The sequence below is a fragment of the Melospiza georgiana genome, chromosome 8 (assembly GCF_028018845.1).
Source record: "Melospiza georgiana isolate bMelGeo1 chromosome 8, bMelGeo1.pri, whole genome shotgun sequence".
Lineage (NCBI taxonomy): Eukaryota > Metazoa > Chordata > Aves > Passeriformes > Passerellidae > Melospiza > Melospiza georgiana.
The window spans coordinates 12,470,789-12,491,591 of NC_080437.1; the positions used below are offsets into that span (position 1 = coordinate 12,470,789).

A 20,803-nucleotide genomic window follows, 5' to 3' on the forward strand; every position below is an offset into this window, starting at 1 on the left:
AGGACTAACAAGGTTCTGCACAGGATACCTGTGGTATGCTAGCGGGGGTGATCAGGAAACAGACAGACGCAGCACTTAAAGGTGCACAGTATGAGCTGAATATCTTGTGCTGGTGGTGACTGGTATCTAAAAGTGCCTTGTGCATAAAAACTCCAACAGACACATCCACAAAGCCACTAGAAGGAGAAATCATGGTCCAGCAGGTAAGGACCAGACTACAGTACCTGGAAAAGGGTACACTGCTCAGATGCAGGCTGCTGGACAGATGAATAAGGCCTTCTGCATTTGCTTTGGTCACCATCAAATAATCAGAATTCCTTCCAGTCTTACTGTAAGCAACCTTTGGGCTTTTTACTTGTGTGTAACACTCTTTATTCTGTGTAAAATGTGACTTTATGTCTTAACATATGATTTCTTCCAAATAACTCTTGCTCTTACATGACATGATTTTATAAATTATTCTTCATATCTAAGCACTAACAGCAGAGCTTTCTGTCCAGACACACCTCTCTTTGTTTTATGCAGTGTGATCAAGCCTGAAGGAGCTGCAGCAACAGAGAAATGTACTCACATACAGACCAGCTCAAAATGGAGACAGAACTGCAGTGAAAAAATACAGGCAAACACTGTAAGCTACCATGATGGCTTACTGAGCAAAATCAAAATTGCTCACAATGGCATGCTGTAACAGTAGCAGATGGAGAAGAAAATCTTGAAAGGGTTTTAAGTGAAAGGGGAAGAGGTCTTCAAAATGTAAAGGTATTTGATTTTCAATATTTTTTCAGTAAATTCACCTGGGAGTAAACTCTCTGAAAAAGTTGCTCAATATTCTTCACTTATGTCAAGAACTGCCTGATAAACTTGAAAATCTTTTTTTTTAAAAAATATTATTTTTAACAAACCCTGTTACTGTCTGGGCTCTGTACCTGACCTGTTTGTGTCAGTGAAACTGTTAGCACACCACACCTGTTTCCTCTTTGTGCTCACATGTTTTTTATTATCTCTCATTCTAAATGTCTGCCTTACCTGCCAAGAAAAATTGCTGCCTTCTATCTTCAGAAAGTGCCAAATCTTTAGAATATAGCTTCCAGTTAAAAAGCAGTCAAGAAGGACAATGTGTTGTAAAAGAATAAGAAAGCTCATTTCACATTAGCAATTAGCCTATTTACATTAATTATTCAACTGCCTCATTCTACAATTTCCCTGCTGTTCTTTTGTGCTTCCTTTCTCCTTGCAGCCTGTTACAGCTCACATTACCTCACTTTGATACTTTTCTCCCTTCCAAGAGGAGCCATGAGTCTAAAACATTTATTTTGTTTGCAAATAAGCTGTCTGCATAGACACTTTGGAACTCTAATGGTGTAAGAAAAACAATTCCAAAGCCTTCAAAAGAACTGACAGACTGAAACAATCATTATGACCTAAGTGGAATGAATTAGTGTGTGAAGGATCATCTTATTTCTCAGAAAACAGAAAAACACCTCTCATTTCTTAAAAAAGTAGCCAAGAGCTGAATTGAAGCTGAGGAAGCATTTGGGTTTTTTCATGTTATGGGTCTGACTTAGCACAAAAATAATCCAGTACCAGAATCCACCATAGGACCTCAACACTTAACTCCAAATACAGTGTGATCTTTAAAAAATACTATCCAGTAAATGTTTGATAAGAATATGTTCAGGAAATACAGAAAAAGAATGTTCCATCTCACAGGAAGTAAAAGATTAAGTAAAAGATTATCACGACTCTAATAACAGCTCTCATGCTCATATCCACTCATGTAAAGAATATATATAAAACTGCAAGGACAAACTGGCTCATGTCTGGTGCTGCATTAAAAGCTGTATGTGTAGGTTATAAAAATTACTGCTTTATAATAATTCTGAAGTGAAATTACAATAGTGTTACTATTTAAAGACAATGGTACAAACTAAACGTGAGCCAATCCTCAGTCCTCGAAATGCAAGACAGATTTTCCAGCCTCACAGAGGGCTTAGCAACCCCTCTGTACAATACATCAGAGGGCTCTCATTCATCCTGCAGCACCACTGTGAAGGAATATCATCCTTCTGAGCCTCAATTCAGCAGTGGGGGAAAGGACTAAGCAGCCTTGGAATCTCCTGTGCTCTGTGTAACCACAGGTTGGGGACAGCAGAGGTGACAGCTGAGCCTGCCTTCCCACTCAGGCCTCACTACTTCTCTAATGCAGGTTTATGTGATGAGAGTGTAATTCGGTGTCCAAACTTATTACATGTCTATTCTTCCTGCCAAGACTCCCAGCAAAGGTGACTTCCATCCCTACCTAATTTTTCTGAGAAAACCACACAGATTGCGGATGCTGATTGATACTAATTGAGTGTGGCATGACTTATTTTACACAAAATCAACCAGATGGCAATATCTGGCAGCCTGTGTTGACCTGGCTGTATCCCTGCAGCAGCCACAAGCCACAAAGCCTACAGATATTTGAACAGCTGATCACAGCTGTGTCCATCCTCAGAACTGACTGGCAGAGAGAGAACTCTCTTTTTAATAAAGGAAGTGAGACACAATCTCTTCTAAATCTATCATCTTGAAAGTATCACTTTTTTTTATCTTTCTCAGACAATGGTTCAAAATAATTTTTTTATATTCTGTAACCCTCTTCTTTAATCTCACTTCCCCTTCTTCATTACTTGCATAAATTAGAGAACTGGATCTGTCCTGCAAATGTATGCAACAGGTGCATTGATAGTCACAATTTTCATTTGAGTCAGGAATTCTCTGATTCTGTTCCAGATGTTTCCTAGCCACAGAAAGTTTCAGATACCAAGCCTTGCATATAGCTATTGGTTTGCATCCTTGAAGTCCTGTGGAAGACAGTGAAAAGCTCTCAGTGAAATCAGGAGATTTTTAACAAAGTTTGTATCTTTTTATCATCAGCTACAATTCTAGAAGACAAAAAAAATCCCAGACCCCTAGGGTCTGTTTACTTAAGCAAATAGTCTATGTGCACACTTTCTCAAATAGATGTAAAACCTAGATAATGATAAAGCAGTGAATTACAAAAATAGATCATTAATATCAAGAAGGCTGTAGTTCTGCTAGATTTACAACACTTGCTTTACATCTTCCTAAAATGCATTTATTGAAAAACTGAAAAGCTCCTCTTCAAGAGCAGAAGGAAAAGCATGATTTGTGCTCAAAGCAGCAAACTTTATTCACTGTTAGATGTTTTTCAAACAAACCACTGCCATTTCTGTGTCTTTTAAAAACATTACAACACAGACTACATGTTATATTTCCTACGGTTCAGCTATATGAATATTCTGAGTGCCCTCGCTGTTGTTCAAGGACTCAGAATAATTAGACTTTCAGAAATATCTCCTTTATTGAGAACACCTGATTTGCAGAACTATTATCACTCTTTTGGTGTGCTAGATTTTCCTCTTGAAACAAGTTTCTTCCTGAAAACAGCATTAGCCATCTGGGTTAAACCTTAATCTGGAAATGTTTGGAACACATTCCTGATAAACTGAACATTTTCTTTCCTGGCTCCCCTGACCTCAGAGATTATTCAGCTCCTGCATCTCTGAGAATTCTTTCAATCCATCCCTTGATCTGCTCTGATCCACTCCTCCACAGCTTCCCGCTCCCTTAACTGCATCACCACTCTGACTTGCCCTGGTGAAATGGTTCTCCACAATAGCACCCATGCTCCTGCAATTACATTTTAAAGGTACAGCCTTTAGGGCAACTACCTCATGTTTCCAGATCTGTGATATCAGCCTCTGAACTTTCCTTTCAACCTGAAGGCAACTGGAGATCTGATAGTGCTGCAGCAGATGCTTGGCAAGCAAGCCCACCGCCACCCACAGACAGGCAATGAATAAATTCTGTACTGTGCTCACTACACACCTGAGAGATCCCTGTTGTATTGTGTGTAAACAGCAACAATCATAAAACATTGCTCACAACTAAACCTGGGGAAATATTTTGAGATGTAAAGACCAGCACCCTATATTCTGAACAGAAAATAACCAAACACAGAACAAAGTATGTGAGGGTGAACAGTCTAACATCTGAAGTTAAAAATATCAAAACTGTCAAAAGTAACAGCTGACAAACTAATTGGAATGGGAATAAAAAAGTTCTGAAGCAGATTGCAACCATAAGAGAAAAGTTAAAAGACAAATGAAAGAGCAAATATGGAAATAATACACACTTTAGCTACCAGCAACTTTTTTGTTAAATACTTAGGGGAGGAAGGATCTTTAGTTTTGCTGCCATATGGAATTCTATCGCAAGTGTCTCATGCCTACAATAAACTGAAAAGCACAATTTGCTAATGTCTGTGATAATTTGGCAAAACTCTTCAACATTTGCAAGGGGAAGACTGATAACTTTCCCTTTACTTGGCATGGGTCCCACAGGAGTTTGAAAAGAAAAATCCTGTTCAAAGCTAAACTTAGAAAAACAAGGAATGTGTCCCTCTTTCCAGCCTGTTTGAGAGACAGTTCTCCCATCCTAAACACCAATTTACTTCTCTGCTTTCAAAGCATATCAGCAACTGGGATCTTGGCAAAAAATGCTCTTATTTCAAATTAACTAAAACCTTTCATACAACTTGATACCACATTAGGATGCCCATATAAGTTTGATTAATATGTTTATAGTCATAAATTAGCAGGTCGGAAATCAGAATACAATTACTAACTTTCTGGTTATCATACTGTACAGAACTTAGCTTTACTTAAATTTAGACCAATTTCTTAGTTTTCATAGTTAGCAAAATTAAATAATATTTCTTTTCACTCAAACCTAAGGCAACTATTAGACAATACAAAATAAATAGTCACTGATTACATTCAATCCCAAGATGGTCCTGGTGACACCTTAATCACTGGCTCTGATTCCTCTTCATTTTAACTGTTTGATAATTGAGCATTGAGCACTGTGGCCACAAAGTGGGCATAAGCTACTTAAAAAATGGTTCATTGCTTCACAAGTAAAGGTCATGTCATAATTTTATGATTTAGGACAGACTTAAAGTTGAGTTTAATTTATATAAAACATTTGAAATAGATATGTATTTTTTTTCTTCACAAACTTAAGAAAATCATTCTAGATTGGAAGGGCAAATGTTTTGGCAGGCATCTATTATTCAAACAGAGCAAAAAATAATTAAATTTACATCCAGAATTCAGCTGTATGTTACAATTTGCATCCTTAACATCAATTTTTTTAATGAAAAAAACAGTAAAGCCTATTTCAAATGAGCTAAAAAACATCTGCTGAAATTTAGATAACTGATGATAATTTCAAGAGACAAATAGAGATGGATGAAGTTGAAGCTGATATTTATTTAAGTTCCTGTGAATAAATAAAGAAATGTTCTGATTTGAAAGAGCTTTGTTACTACAGATTTTACTACCCTGCTTCAAATGAACATTTTGTAGTGATTCTTTAAATGAAGACAAAAGGAAAACTTCAGGTACATTAAGCAAGCCATATGTTACCGTGTTCCATGTACCATGAAAATGCCTCAGACAATGTGTATTTTTAAACAGAATCCAGATTGGTTTGATGACTTAAAGTGGAAAATAAGCCAAATATATGAGGATAAAGATGCTTGCATTATGATTTGTACTTTGCTACTTTAGCTACACACATCTGTCTGAAAGCTTCATCTTTGCATAACTGGAATAAGTTATATGTCCACAGTACAATTTGAAGACAGTGAATCAGCTAATGCTTAACTTCAGCTAAAAAGCTGAACAGCCTGACAGTCAAAGCAGGCAGCCAAGCTCTACTGACCCTGGCAAAAACATGTAATTCTGTAATAAACTGGTATCTACTTTTTCAGTACTGCTGCAATAGCTCTCTTAGTGCATTGCATTCAAAAAACCCTTAACGTGAGGCAGAATATTAAACTCCCATTTTGTGGTCCAAAACTGAGATATAAGAAAATACAGAAATTGCTCAAGGATGTGAAGGACCTGATTATACCTGCAGTGAGAGATGCTTGAGGTGAGTCAGTGGCTCGAGTTGTCAGCTGTAATTCTGGGCTTTACAGAATGGCTTTCATTTGTACTCCCAATTTCTTATACAAGTCAAATATATTCTGCTGTATATTTGCTCATAGAAAAAAATAATTCATAATGTATCCTGATTCCCTGAATACAATACAAAATAACAAGAGGCCCAGGATTCAGACTCCATGATCCTTGTGGGTCCCTTCCAACTCAGCGCAGTCTGTGATTGTGTTTGGCTTTCCTCAGATTTTTTTGTCCACTACAAACAGTAACACAAACACCAGCTAACACTACCAAACACTAATTATTGCACCTGTAATAGCCTCTTTAGATTTCACCACTGCAAAAGAGCTACAAGGCAGCTGAGTTTTTTGCAATTTACAATTGTTACAATTAATCTGACCAGAACTGCAAAAGCCAAAACAACTCATGCAGCAAAGAGGTACCAAAACAGCACTCACAGGAGTCCCTGCAAAGAAAACAACTGAGCTTTAGGCTGGGAGTGTAACTTGACTGTGTTTGTCTGGCTCCTTAGTGGGAGAAGGAAAAATTAGGTACTTTGCTCACTTTTATAAGTCATTGTATTCAGTTTCTCGAGATATGAAGAGCATGGTCTGGAAAATTATTGAATGATCAAGAAGGTCTCAATTCTTTCAGTGATTAACAAACTAATCCAAAAGCCACCAAAATTAGTAGAAGGACTGCACGTGCATTGGCTCAAGCCTAGATACCCACTTATACAGAAACATCCTGGTTGGAAGCACGTCTGGCAAATGTCCACAAATTAAATTTTAATCAGTTTGTCTCTCAGAAAGCAACCACACCTAATGTCTTCCCTAAGGAAACACATAACACTGTCTGCATCACTGTTCCTAAGAAATGAAAGTATTTAGAATTTACAAGCTGTACATGACTGACTTCAATGTCTTTGACCAATTAAGCCAATGAAAATAGCAGCTTGTTGATGTCTTTTAACACATAATGATTTGTGTATCATAAACAGAAATCTGAAATACATGAAACATTAAACTTATTCAGAAATCTTCCCTGCCTGACTCACTTCAAAACACCCACACATCCTCATCTTAGGCTTAGAGAATCATGAATGACATGAGGGTCAGCTTAGTGCTTTGAACAAAGCAATAGACTCATCAAAAGCAGTAATAAAAAAAAACTTTAAAATCTTTAACTTTAAAGTCTTGCTGTTCCCTCAATTATGTCAGCTATTAAACCAGAACATTTTTTTTAATGTCTAAGAATACTGAATATAAGGATCATTGCTAATACCTATGAAAATAAGACATCTTACCTGTGAATTTGATATCAAAGATTCAGCTGTATTGCAAATACTATACAAAACAAAAGTCTCAGAGATGCTAGCAACTCCAGCAGATAAGACAGCGAATTTTGGATCTGCACAAGTCCTATTTCAGGAAAACTGCCTAAAATTATATACTCTCAATTATTTTTGAGGAAAAAAAATAATAACTTTTGTTCTCAAAAGAAAGCAAGAAAGAAAAAAATGCTCCTTCAGTTTATAAAGTAAAACAGTGATTTAAAAGATATGAGTTCAAGTCATTCTTGCAAATCAGGTAAATCAAAAATTTGAACATCATTCATCTACCTACCACATAACTGTTGTATTTTCCAGTTAATTTTGGGGTTCTTCTAACCCTATCTTTGTTTCAGTACTCTCGCTTGACTTGCTATTTTGCAGCAAGTATATTTTGGCCCAAATATTCCTGAATAAAACTTTGGTGATATGAGTCCTACATTAGTCTGCTTAATTAGTAAAAATAAAACAGGAAGATTGTATGCTAATTGTAGGAAAGATGCAAAAATCTTGTTTTAACAGGCACTCGGTTTCACCATGTCAGTAGGCTTTGCTTTTTTGGGATGGAAGCTGGCAAGATTAATTTCCTGAACAGATGCTCACAGCCCTGTTATACATCAAATGAGAGATCAGGGAATTACCATGGAACCACTGAGCAATCCTGTTGGTGCTCCTCTCAAAGCCAGCCCGCCGAGGGATCTGCTCCTCCTTGAACCAGCGGATGATGACGTCGCGGGAGAAGGGCCGAGCAGGGCGCTCCCAGATGTTACTGCACGCAAAGACAGAGCACAGCAGGGTGGGAAAACAGGGGACACCATAAATAATGGCCTCTTTTTACATATTGACAAAGCATACAGCTGCAAAATGGTCAGCGTAACTTCTGCTAGTACAACTCACTGAACAACTTTTTAAAATTTGTTAAATTTACGTTGTGTTTTTATGGAAACCACAGTAGTGTGATTTTTATATTTGCAATGGCACCTTAAACATTTTCTTACAGAACTTAAACTGAAAAAACAATTTACCACAATAGACATTTCAGTCAGCTTTCCTTTTCCACCTCATTTTTATTCCAATGTAAATATTGACAAGCAACTCTTTTTCCTTGAGTATATTCCTTTTTACTGGCAAAAAGATGTAAATCATTATCAGCTACAATACACTGTGTCTCCAAACAGGAAGCACTAAGCACAATAGAAGGAATGTTTAGTTTAAACTTTTATGTTTCCTTTGCATTCTCTGCTTGACAGCCTGCCTTACTCTTTCTACTACTTTTTATGTGTTTTAGTTAGTAGGAATCATCCTCCAGTTTGAATTCTTAAATACTTCGTTTTGCCTGAAAAAATGCCACAAAAAACAAAGCCTCTGAAACTTAGGACTGCTGTCTGTAAAAAAAAAAAAAAAGAAAGAAAGGAAAATAAGCTGTTAAACAGCAGGCAATTTTAGGCTTGAGGCTTAAGACATTTGTCCATTTGCCTTCAGCCTCACATACTGATCTCATACTGTCTTCTCAAGGAGTCGTATCTGTGTGAATTCTAAGAAATCAGCCTGAAGATAAATGACATTTAGTTTGCATCAAATCTCTTTTTCTTTTCCTTAAAACATTCTTTTTTTCTGATCATCAGGAAATAGCAAGACTGAGGACTCCCCAAACCTGAAGAACAGCTTGTTGAAATGGTAGGGATTGGAGAGGGAGCAATCCAAGAGAAAACCGTTTCAAAACCACTCCAGCACAAACCAACCTGGACGCTGCAGGAGACAAAGGAGTCGCACTGTTGTTGTTCAGTTTGATGTCCTGATCGCTGCTCAGGTTTGTCCCCTGGAACAAATGGCTCAGGCCAGCCACCCTTCCCTTCTGGATGGCGCGCAGGGACTGCCGTCGGTACTCGTCCCGCGCCCTGCGCGCTTTGTGGCTCCTCTCCTCGTCCGCAGCCTTGGAGCGGCGCACTGGGCAGGGTGAACAGGAAGAGAGATTGAGAATCACAAACAGCCATGGAGCCCTCTGCTCACAGCAGCTTAGTGTCTTTATTCCTACATGAGCTTGTTTTAAGAGTGTATAAATTGCACCACATTACAGAAGGCAGATAACTGGATGGCTTCCCTGATGCTTCAAACACAGGCCCGCCTCTTGAAGGAGCCTCAAATTATCAATGATCTGACCACTGCTGGCAATTAGTGAGCTTCTACATATTGTGATTAAATCTGACACTTCTTTTGGCTGTAATAAGAGAAATTCTGCTTGGGGATCTCTTTTCCCCTGGAAATGCACCAAGTTCTATGTTTCAAGAAAGGATGTTAATTACTGCTTAAAATTAAGTCTGTATCTAACAGTGTTCTTGGCCACTATGAACATAACTAGAATTGAAGAGTCAACTCCCAAAATTTACTATTATAAAAACTGACATGTAGGTTGCACTTTGTCAGTACTGTTTGTTTCTGAAAGGCCTATGCTATCTTGGTCATGGTACTTATAGTCACAGACATTTCCAACTTGAAATTCACAGTCTAAAAGGGTTTCAGTAACAATGGATAAATTAACAGCCACTGGAAAGGGCATGTTGATGCTATGGATGGGGCTGCCTCACACTTCAGTCTCTGAAATTGTATATGGAGAACCAGAAGTTGTACTGGAAGATTTAATACACACCTAATCAGGGCACTGCCAGGGAGTTGCCCATTTCTGTAATCTGCAATGAGACTGCTGGTCAGGCCACTGTGGCTCAGGCATCTTTCACTAAACTTCTTCATTTTAATGTTCCAACAATCCTGTCTTTGACATGGTATAACTTAAATGCACCAAGAATTCTACTGCAAATATTTGTTATCTATCAGCTCTTTTCTGGTGCCTCAAGCCCTACTTGGATGATGTTTTTGAACAAATAACTGCAGGCAGGCAAATTATTCCAGTGCAAAACAAACCTTTAAACATGCAGTGAAGCAAATATTAAAGAAGCTAGCTATGGCCTCCAGTAGCAATTATCAATCCTACCATGACTATCCTGGCTTAGATCATATCCAGTTCATAAAGTGAGCACTCCATTTCCAACTCCCCTGTGACTGTACCTGTGACTAGGAATGCATGATATAATGCCAGACAGCTGCATTTCATTACTCTGTTTGCATCTCTCTGGTTTACATTCCCAATTTAAAGCAAGCAGAAGTATAACTGGATTTAACTCCCAAATTCTAAGAAGGTTTAATGGAATCAAGAAATAAAAGCACTCAAAGCCAAATGAAATGAAATAAAACCTTGTGGGCAAATGAGGGAAAGGGAAAAGACCTTTAAGCTGAGACTTATATTATCATAAGCAGGAAGATATGCAGGACTAAAAGCTCATCAAGATAGCATAATGAATGAGTCATAGATGCTTCACATGTATACAACTGGCAGAATTTCAGTTTTACTTAACTACATACCCTGCAGCTTTGGCTAAACACAGTAACAAACAAATGCACAGCACAGGAAACACAAGTAGCAGACTACACTATTTATCTTAGAGATCATTATTTTTAAGGGTAGATAACATAATTTACATATAGTTCTTCAAAGGCTCCAGTATTTCTGTAATTTATCCTTTATAAAGCCACACATAATGGTCACTTTAAAAATGAACTTTGTGCTTGCAGCACAAGGAGAGACTGCAAGGAAGATAAGTGTGATACAACTTTGCAAGACATCTAGAAACCCTCCACTCTTTGCCACCATCACAATATTCACATTGAGGGCAGGCTGCCTGGAGCTTTGTGGTTTGCTCTTTGTTGGTAAGAGGATGTTCACACTACATGTCACAGAGACATCTCTGAGCTGGCTTTGAACTGTTCATTTCTACTAATGACAACCAGCCAATGATGGTAGCATGGACCAGTCTTGGATGTATTTGCCAGTTTTCCATGAGGGCTTGGTCACCCATTTTTCACCTGCTGTGCTGAGGCTGCAATCACAATGGTACACGCCTCTCTGAGCAGCATATTTTTCTTTATGGCTTAGAACCCTCCCTCCTAGTGAGATGGTTCTAAGCCATAAAGAAAGATAGGAATAGTAATGAAATTCTATTGTAAGAAAAACCTTCTACAAAAATACACCCAGATTTATCTTCAGACTCTAAATGACTTTCTCAAGATAGATAAATTTGTAGGAAGTGTCAGTATTGGAGGATAGTTCATGTGGTATATATCATTTTGTCTGATATGTAGTGAGAAACTTTTCTGTAGATTCCTGACTGTGATGGCTTTATCCCCAATATTATTTCTAGTCACCAAACATGGTTATTGATGCCAGTGACTTTGATTATTTGCTCAAAAAGCTGGGTATGCAGGCGCTCTTTGGGTCCTAGAGGGGTTGGCTTGGGATCACCTTGTTTTCCATGAGCAGTTTATGAAAATCTCTTCTTTCTTTATGCTAACCTAAGGTGCCTTTTGTCTTCTATATTTTCTTAGGATTGGGAAATCCCTATTAGCAGTCCTGGCAAAGTTCTAATACCAGATATTTTGATATAGATGAGGATTAATTCATACTACGCTGCTGCTGAACTCGATCAAATAATTTGTGAAAGACTAGGACCTCTCCATTTTCTATAATCTATTTTCTAAATCAATCTATTTTTGATTTACAGTCAGATATGTGAAAGCTGGAAAAAGCCCAAACATATGCTATGAATATCCATCATGATTTTTTTTTTTTTGTTTAAACTTTCCCCTCATTAAAAATTCTTGGAAGCTTGTTTATGAGCTATTCAAAAATGACTAGCTAATAGATAAAATTCAATCTTCAGATTTTCTGAGTGCACATACAAATCACTCAGTGTTTTTTTCCCTTTCCTAAGTGGAAAATATAACTTCCCACAAATACTCTGCAATATGGCTTCAATTCAGCCATCTTATCTGAAAGCACATGAATAATCTCATTCCTATTCACTGTGCACTGTGAGACCTACTGGAGTTCAGAGGGCACATACATGTAAGGTTGAGCACTTGCTTAGTTAATGCATAGCTGAACTGGGGACCACTCACTTTAAAATTCAGCATTTTATCATCGTTCCTGCCAGTAAGCTCACTTGAATTTTTGGGGAACATAAATACCCAATGAATTCCTTTAAAAGTTAGGCAAAATTAAATTCATAGACACATTCGTAGAAGAACATAAAAATACAACATTATAAAAGAAGCTATAATGAGTCAGCCTGGTATCCTTCTTCCAAGAGAGACCAAAAGTAGGTGCTCAGGGAAAGGCACAAGAATAGATCAACTCATTCATCTCTGTCTTCATTTTTACTGGAATAATTTTTTTCTGGAGATGAATCTGGTCAGATGGTATCTGAGCACTTCCCTACTTGATGCAGTTTGTAGGGCTTTTTAAGTGTAGTAACAGAATGCCTTTTGCAATATTCAATCAGATTAATATTTGTGCTACAGATTTTCCTATCATGTTTCACAGACACTTTTTTTGCTTTCTCAAAGAGTGGTCACAAATAAACTAGAAACCTAAAAATGGACAGCACACAGAAATGTCCAAAACTAATGAGAATATGTACCCTCTACTATCCAAGTTTAGTTTTGCTTTTCAATTTCAAAAATAAGAGTTTTGAACAGTAGACTCTCTGAATAAGTCTTCCACAATACATCCTGCCAACCAATATCCCTGCTCAACTTGCTAACTTACAACTGCCCTCTAAAATATCCCAATATATATCTTTTATATTAAATCAAAGTAATTGCTCTTACAACATAATTTTTCCCTTTTAGCACAGATTTTCCAAATTATTCTACACTTGTTATTTAGTATACTGAAAGCCCTAAAATCATGTATTTCAGTTTACACAGTAATTCTATGGGCCATTATTGTTCTCTGGCAAATAGCAGAAGCAAACTGAAATGAACAACTGAAACTAATATTAGCATCACTTTGCTTATTGCCTTGGCAATAAACAGCTGGGGGATAATGTGATGAGGAGAGATGAATCCCCATCACATTCTGAATTCTATCTACTAAACAAATCAGTAGTGTCATCAATATCATTGCTACATTCCTTTCCCCAATACCTGCTCTAGCACTACTGTTCCACTGAGCTCCAGCTCTGTGGAACAGGGCAGGGCTCACTTCAAGGAGGTAAGACCCAAAGGAGCCTGGTCTTGTTCCTAATAGACAATATGATCTCCACTGCAGGTTTGTAGTGGCAAAAAATATAAATACTACATCTGCTTGTAATTCTCTTATGCATTCATGCATTTATTTATTGCTTAGAAAAGCTGACTCTTGGACAGCTTTGCCTAACTTCACTAAATTTCCTCTCAGTGCCCCACAGGAATATTGCAGACAAAATGGAAGGATTATCATAAAAAGAAAAATATGTCTGGAACTGAAATAAAAAATGAAAAATCTGGTGAGCCTGAGGTACTAACTAATTTCATAGCAATTTTAGATGTTCCCACTTCCAAATATTTGTTGCTATCTGCTACACATGTTGGCTCCTGCAGTAAAGTTAAGGAAATGGAAGATGTTAATACACCTGAGGAAACTCAGTACAAAGTTTGATAGCACAGTCTAAGCCAGCCAGCAACTGGTCTCAGATAAGGCACTGAACACTGCATCTTCCTGTCTTCAGCTGTTGCACCCATTTGCTAATGGAGCATGGTTCTGAGCCCTCAAACCAACAGGGATAAATTGAGACACTGAGATAAGCGTAAGAGGATAAACAAGGATATGGAACACTCCAGTCATTAGTCTGCAGTTAGTTTAATGCTAAATCAATTACTGCTAACAGCATAACTCTGGCAGCACACAATTTATAGCAGGCTGCAAACCCAGCAGCAGGAGAGAAGGTGCTGAGGCAGAACCACTGCTGGTGACCAGGCTCAGCAGCTCTGAGCCACCTGAGCTGCTCTCAGCCACCTCTGGCTGAGGGGACAGGCCTGAAGGCAGACAGACGAGCTGATTGAATTCCTCCAGAGCATACAGAATACCCCAGAGCTTCCACAAGAAAAAGTACTGGTGGCAGACCATCCCCACCAGCATGTGATGCAGTCACAAGTGTTTTAACAGACCAAAAATGCCATTACAGAACTCCTGGTCAAGACTTTCCATAGCTTATTCCTTTTTCTCCCTCCCTTCTCCCATAATTATTCTACAGCATTTTTGATGTCTATCCCTGCACAAGCAATGTTCCTCAAGAAAACAGAGGCAACAATTCAAAACATCAGTTACCTCATTAATGCAATAGTAAGAAAATGATACCTGGTTTTAGTAGTGTTTGTAGAATTTTGTTTTATTTCAATGCAAAGGTAACCTGGATTACTTTTTTCTTTTAATATTATGATTGAAATGTTTTTTTCTTTCCTTATATAGTATCAAAGAAATCCTAAAGTACATAATACCATCCTCTATGTTGGGTTGCCAGCTGATGCTGATTTTCTGCAGACCTAAAAGGCAACTTTTTCTCAACTCAGTTTACTCTCACATACCCAAAATACAGAAAGTTAGTTTTCCTTTCCATATAAACATGTACACCTGGATTTAGATAATTCTCCAGAAAATAATTACTTTATCTTTATTGACAGTGTAATATGCAGAGGTTTTGTTGATCAAAATTAACATACTTTATTATGAGCTTGGAAAATGGCACCAGTGTATCATATAGATTTAATTCATCTTGTACACAGTGATTCATTATCAGATCAATTCCAGGTAATAGCACTACAATAATTAGTCCTCAGGAATTAATGAAGTGATGACTAAAGCCATAAAATAAACTAATTGTATATTTTGAAATTTATTCATAATGTGGGCCATTACTTGTCTACGGTATTAATGTGTACATCTGTATAATAATATAGTTTTTCTATTCCTTATACACTTTTTAAAATCACCAAGAAAATTGAAATTAATCACAATTATGATATTAATAAAGAATTTCAGGCTATCTAAAAGGAACAGTACTTCCATAGAATGAGATCATCATCATCATCAGGTGTTTTTTTAGAGCAACAATATAAGTATGATTTACTGTAATCTTTTGGAATGAAGTGAGTTTCAGCATTGATACCATAGCTTCACCCCACTACCATATGGAAGCAATTAAAATACTGATGAAGACAGATTCTATCTCTTCAAAGATGGCTGAGGACAAGCTGTCAAAATAACTATGCCCTGAGTTATTATTACTAAGCCAAAACTGTTAATTAAGTACATTAGACAAAATTTAATGATCTCAGTCATTGTACACAAAAACTTTTCTATAAGACATTGACACAGATTCAGGAAGAAATCCAAAACTCCTGTTTGTAATTTTAAGCTGGCAATTTCCACCAAAATAATACAGCACTTTGTATTGCTCTAGGTAGAAGTTTTTTTGGCCACAACATCTCCATTCTGCAAGTGCCTTTTTACCTGCTTTCAGAAATATGTGAGTGCTGTGAAGGTAGTTTTACTCACACTGTTCTTCCCACTCCTGGTCGTCGTCGCTGTGCTGACTGTGCTGCTGAGCTTGCTTGAGGCTCAGGTACAGCTCCTTTGCCCGGATTTCTTCCTGCTGCCTGATCAGCTCCTCACCTTTCTGTCTTTCCTCTTCTTCTCTTTTCTAGAGAAAATGGAGTAAGCAACAAGTGACTAAAGAGGTAGAATGTGCCAAAAGCTGAGACGCTGCTTCAGTTGCTTCCTATCACAGAGAAGCTGCATTACCCTGGACAAATCACCATCTCTTGTAACTTTGGGCTTCTCGCCTCTCACAAGTGGCATCACTGAATTTTCCCACCTCCTAGGAATTCCTGAGGGTACATTTTGAGACCACAGGTATCAAAGGAATGAGGAACTTGTAAGCATCTAAGATCTGAAAACTATACAGAAAACATTTTGTCACATGGCACCAAAGCCTGTGCTATTCTCCAGGCTGTGAGGAAAGCTTGGTTTAAGTCCATGTGTACCCCCATTGAAGATAATGCTGCCTTCAAGCACTAAACACAGCATCCACAGAATTTTAGAATTCAGGAACTGATTTATTGCTATTCTTGGTTTAGCAACTGTCCCAGTGTGTCATCATAACCAGTACAGGGAATAATATTTCCAAAAATTAAGATCATTACATTCTGGAGGAAAAGGCAGATCCTTCAGCACAAAACAGTCACTTTGTAAAATGCAGCTAAGAGTAACATGCCAAAAAAGCTCCCTTCCAAGAAAGCCTTAAAGAGATGGAAATCTGAGAAAGACTGTGTCTTCAGTTGGCCTCCTTCACATTTTCAATAACATAGGAGCTCAATTAATGCAGAGCTAGGAATCTGTATCTGTTTTCCAATGAGTTTTCCCAAATCCCTTAGGTAGTGAAGAAGTAGATTTAAATAATATTGTTTAATTGAAGCCCACAAAAACCTCAAAACTGAACTTCATTAAGTGTTACTCATATTATTGAAATAACTTGAATAACAAATAAAACCAGTTTTTATTTAATTTTATAATGGAACCAGCACTATACCCTTATGGGAACAAACATACAGGTAAGAATTTTTTTATAAATCCCTGAGTAAAATCACTCTGAATTACTATCCTAGTTACCTGACCTAAACTATAAGTAGAGGAAACCCAAGTAGGTTGTTGCAAAACGTTACTCCTATGAAATTTCTAGGATGAAGGTTGAGAGTACAGCCCTTAATGTTATATGGTTCTGTGAACAATGCATTAGACTGCTCTTACTATTTCTAAGAAATAAAAGCCTAGTATTTTTCTTCAGTCAATTCTAGTGCTACTATCTTGGATTATATCTAGCATCATCCTTCCATTGTTATTTCCTGGCTCCTAAAAACATGAGTTGAGTGGACAGTTCAGTAATTTTGAGAAGTCAATGCTTTTAGACAATGCTAATTTCAAAGCCAAGCAGCTTCCTCAGAAAAAATAATTATCTTTTTTAATATAGAATTAGGGATTGCACATTTTAGCTGCAAGTAAATAGTTCTATTCTCTTCTTGAAAAAAAATATGAGATCAACTGTTCTTTATTCTTATGAGGAGAATATTTATTCACTTAGCTTCACTACCTAAAAAAATTCAATACATTCAGTCTATCCTTCAGGAAGATGGACAGACACAGAAGCAATCCTGGGTTATCAGAATATTTTCTATTCAACATCTTAAACCACAAGGCAAACTTAAAATAGAGGAGGGGGAAAATCAATCTCACTGCAGTTTCACTGAATCACATGAGAGTTTTGTTGTAAGTTTGGGCTTGTTTCTTAATGTAGCTGTTGTTGAAACATTTCTAGTAAAAAGATGGAAGGGTCTAAGAAAAGCAAACAAATAGCACCCCCACACAACACCAAAAACTAGAATTCAGGCAGAGTTTACATTCTTAATGGAAGGTAACAATGCAAACTAAGAAAATCCTACCTTTTTAACTGAAAAGGAGATTAAAGTCAAAGAAGAGATAACAAAAGCTTAACATGGGCAGTTGATTCTGAATTCACCAAATCTTTTTCACATAATTTTCCTTTTTACAGAAAGAGGAGATTTAACTTATATTTATTAAATTAGTGCAGAGATGTGCAGGTATATTGTCCAACTCCCTCAAGTGGTGTGTGAGAAGTAACAATCCTTGCTGGGATGACACAGGAAAAGAACAGTCATCCTTTGTCAAGTACAACTAAACAGTGTGTGTTTGTATTTAAAATTAACAACAATTGAATTAATTTACTCCACTGAAAGAATACATCGAGCAGTTTGTGTGCTCCTCCCCAGGAATCTAATCCTGCACATCAGAGCTGGGAGTGAAGAGCTGTAATATCTACAAACACCATCTTCTGCCTGACAGTTGAGAGAGATTGTACTCTTTGCCTGACCCTTTTAGCTCTGCCAAAATAATTAGGAAGTGACAATTCTGTTCAGAGTTGCAAATTGTTGTGAAATACCAAGCTGCTGAAACAAATCACACTGGCAATTCGACAGGCAGCAGTAATCCTCTCCAGCCTTTACTCCATTGGAGAATTTGAACATGCTAAATGATCTTATATATCCTCTGGCAGTTGAGAATTTACCACCAACTTGTTTCTGTCTATGTGTATCTCACTATGTTTGACAGCTTTATTATGAGCAGCTCTAAAAAATATTTAATATTAGCCATGGTTAAGTTTTAATGTTTTAGTCCAAGGCAGGTGAGAGGAGTTAGGTCATCATTTAAATTTTGCAGAAAGATTTAAAAAATACACTGAAGAAAAGGTAAAATAGAGCAGTGGGGGTTTTCACAGAGGAAAACTGGGCTTCTGGCTACCACAGCTCTTGGGGTCTTTCTGGGGAGTGTTACATGTTGCAGGGCAGCTGAATGACCACCCTCCTGCTGCTCAGGGCAAAACCCACAAGGTGTGCTTGTTACAACAGCCCTCTCTGAAGCAAATACTACCTGGGATTCTCTCAGGGCTTCAGGCTGGCAGGCAGCGTCTTTGGCAGCCCTGGAAGCTGCAGCCAGCCGGATGCACTACAGCTGCATTGAACCTCCTGAGCCCACTCAGCAACCACCTGGGCCAGGCAAGAGAGTCAGGGCTCCTAAAACACAGCTGAGAGCCCTCAGGGACACCCTGCTCTGAGGAAGGAAATCTGGAACCCCAGGGCCACCAGCTGCAGCACAGGCTGCTCTCAGCAAGGCTGACACAGCCAGCTGTGTTCAGAGATGAGACATCTCTCCAGACCCACCTGACAGGTGCCAACAGAGCTCTGAGTAAAGGCAGAAATATGTCCAACTCCTTCCCAGACTTCTTCTGACAAAATTCTCTCACTTGCATCAGAAAATAAAGTGTTTGCTGAGGCATTATTTTTTCTCCACTACCAGTGTCTGTCAAAAGGAACACAGGCTTTGCATCACTTCACTGTGCATGTATTTGCACAGAGACAAACATATGAACTGCACTCATGCTTTATGCAGAAGCTACGAGATTTCTGCCATGGGTGTGTCCCAGGACATGCTATTCACACATACAAGGAGGTATCAGCCTACTCTGATCACAAAGACCCTGTGTTCCATAAGCTGGACAGCAAAGCCAAGGACTGCTCCTGGTTGGAGATATCTGACATTTGCTGCACATGCTGGAACAGGCTCTGCTCAAGTAATTTACCATAGATCCAGTGACCATCTACTTAAAGTTTGTCTCTGGAGCTTAGAGACTCTTCACAGCTTGAATTCCTAACATGTAAGCTACCCTCATTAGTGGTTCAGATTTTGCCATTAACCCATGGAAAACACCTGAGCTTTGCTAGCTTTTGCCAGCAATCCAGACTGAAGATAGTGGCTTCAGAAGTGCAATCATTACTGATGTCACTGAGGAAGATATTTTCCTTTAAAATTAATATCAATTACAAGTAGGATAGATAAAACCTGAACACAGTTCCCAACCAAAACTAACAACTTCCTCATTTACAATATTGTTTAAGAGACAGCAGCATTGGAGGAAAAAAGAATTACTGAATTGTAGTGACCCAAAAGGAAGCAAAATGAATTATTGTAATTGCCATTGATACAACGAAACTAAGGCACTTCCAGAATGAATTGGGTGCTGAACCCCAGCAAGAAGCTGTTGTCATGTTCCTAAATTATATATATGCTGGTTTTGGGAAAGAGTTCAATGATTTCTTGGCACAGCAAAGCACAGAGCTGAACTTACAGCTTATTTGCACTTGGAGATAACAGTGGTTGACGTTTACTTGGAGACAAGAGTTTTTTCAGATCAAGACAGAATGCTCACTGCTCTATTATAAGAAGCCCACAGTACTCCAAATGGCAATGGTGACAGTTCACTGTATTCCTAAACTCTACATCTGGCAGCAATTTTCTGAAGAATCAGGTCCACAGCACTTGGGGGCACAGTTAAGCATGCAGGCATGTGTTGAAAGCTTATCCAAGCTCAATGGAAAGTGTATTCTTTCTACTGAGCACAAGGTTAATTAGATATTTCCTGAACAGAAGGGCTAATTGTTCTGTTCTCTGAACCTATCTTCTTTGATGAGACACATTTCATCTCCCAGGGAATTTTTAAGAGGCAATCTAGCTCTGCTGTCAACTGTGCTTATATTATTAAATTTGGCAGGTATCTGATGTTGTCATAAGGAGAGTACTTTACTATTAATATTCTCCTGCTTTATGTAGACCACATGAAGACTGAACTGAGAGATCTCTTTTATTTCTAAATGTAGCTGAAGGATACCCACCCCTGGCTGGATGACACTCACATCTTCAATTTGCCTTAGCTCTGCACATTGTTCAGACTCTTAATGACAGCTACTGATAACCATAGAAAATTATGCCTATGAGCTCCTAGCCTTTGTGAATTAGCAAAAAGATTAATGATAGTAATTGGCTCTCTTATTTGTCCTTTGCAAGAGGTGCATAAAAGAATAGCTGTCCTTAAACTGCAAAAATAAAGTAGTCAACGTTACATTCTAGCATCGTAAATTAAAGTCAATTCTGCTTAGAAACACCAAGGAAAGCAATACT

General features: G+C 38.0%; 1 protein-coding gene across 2 annotated transcripts in view; it reads right to left on the reverse strand.

Annotated features, from left to right (window-relative positions):
• Nucleotides 1-20,803, reverse strand: part of SH2D4B (SH2 domain containing 4B) — a 56,380-nt gene that overhangs the window by 18,628 nt on the left and 16,949 nt on the right. The window contains exons 4-6 of one of the 2 annotated variants that reach the window (XM_058029384.1): nucleotides 15,773-15,917; nucleotides 9,093-9,291; nucleotides 7,986-8,113 (exon numbers count right to left, since the gene is read on the reverse strand). In XM_058029384.1, the coding sequence (XP_057885367.1) occupies nucleotides 7,986-8,113; nucleotides 9,093-9,291; nucleotides 15,773-15,917 (472 nt within the window). Of the gene's footprint in view, nucleotides 1-7,985; nucleotides 8,114-9,086; nucleotides 9,292-15,772; nucleotides 15,918-20,803 lie in introns of both variants that reach the window. The other variant, XM_058029383.1, reaches the window with a different exon arrangement.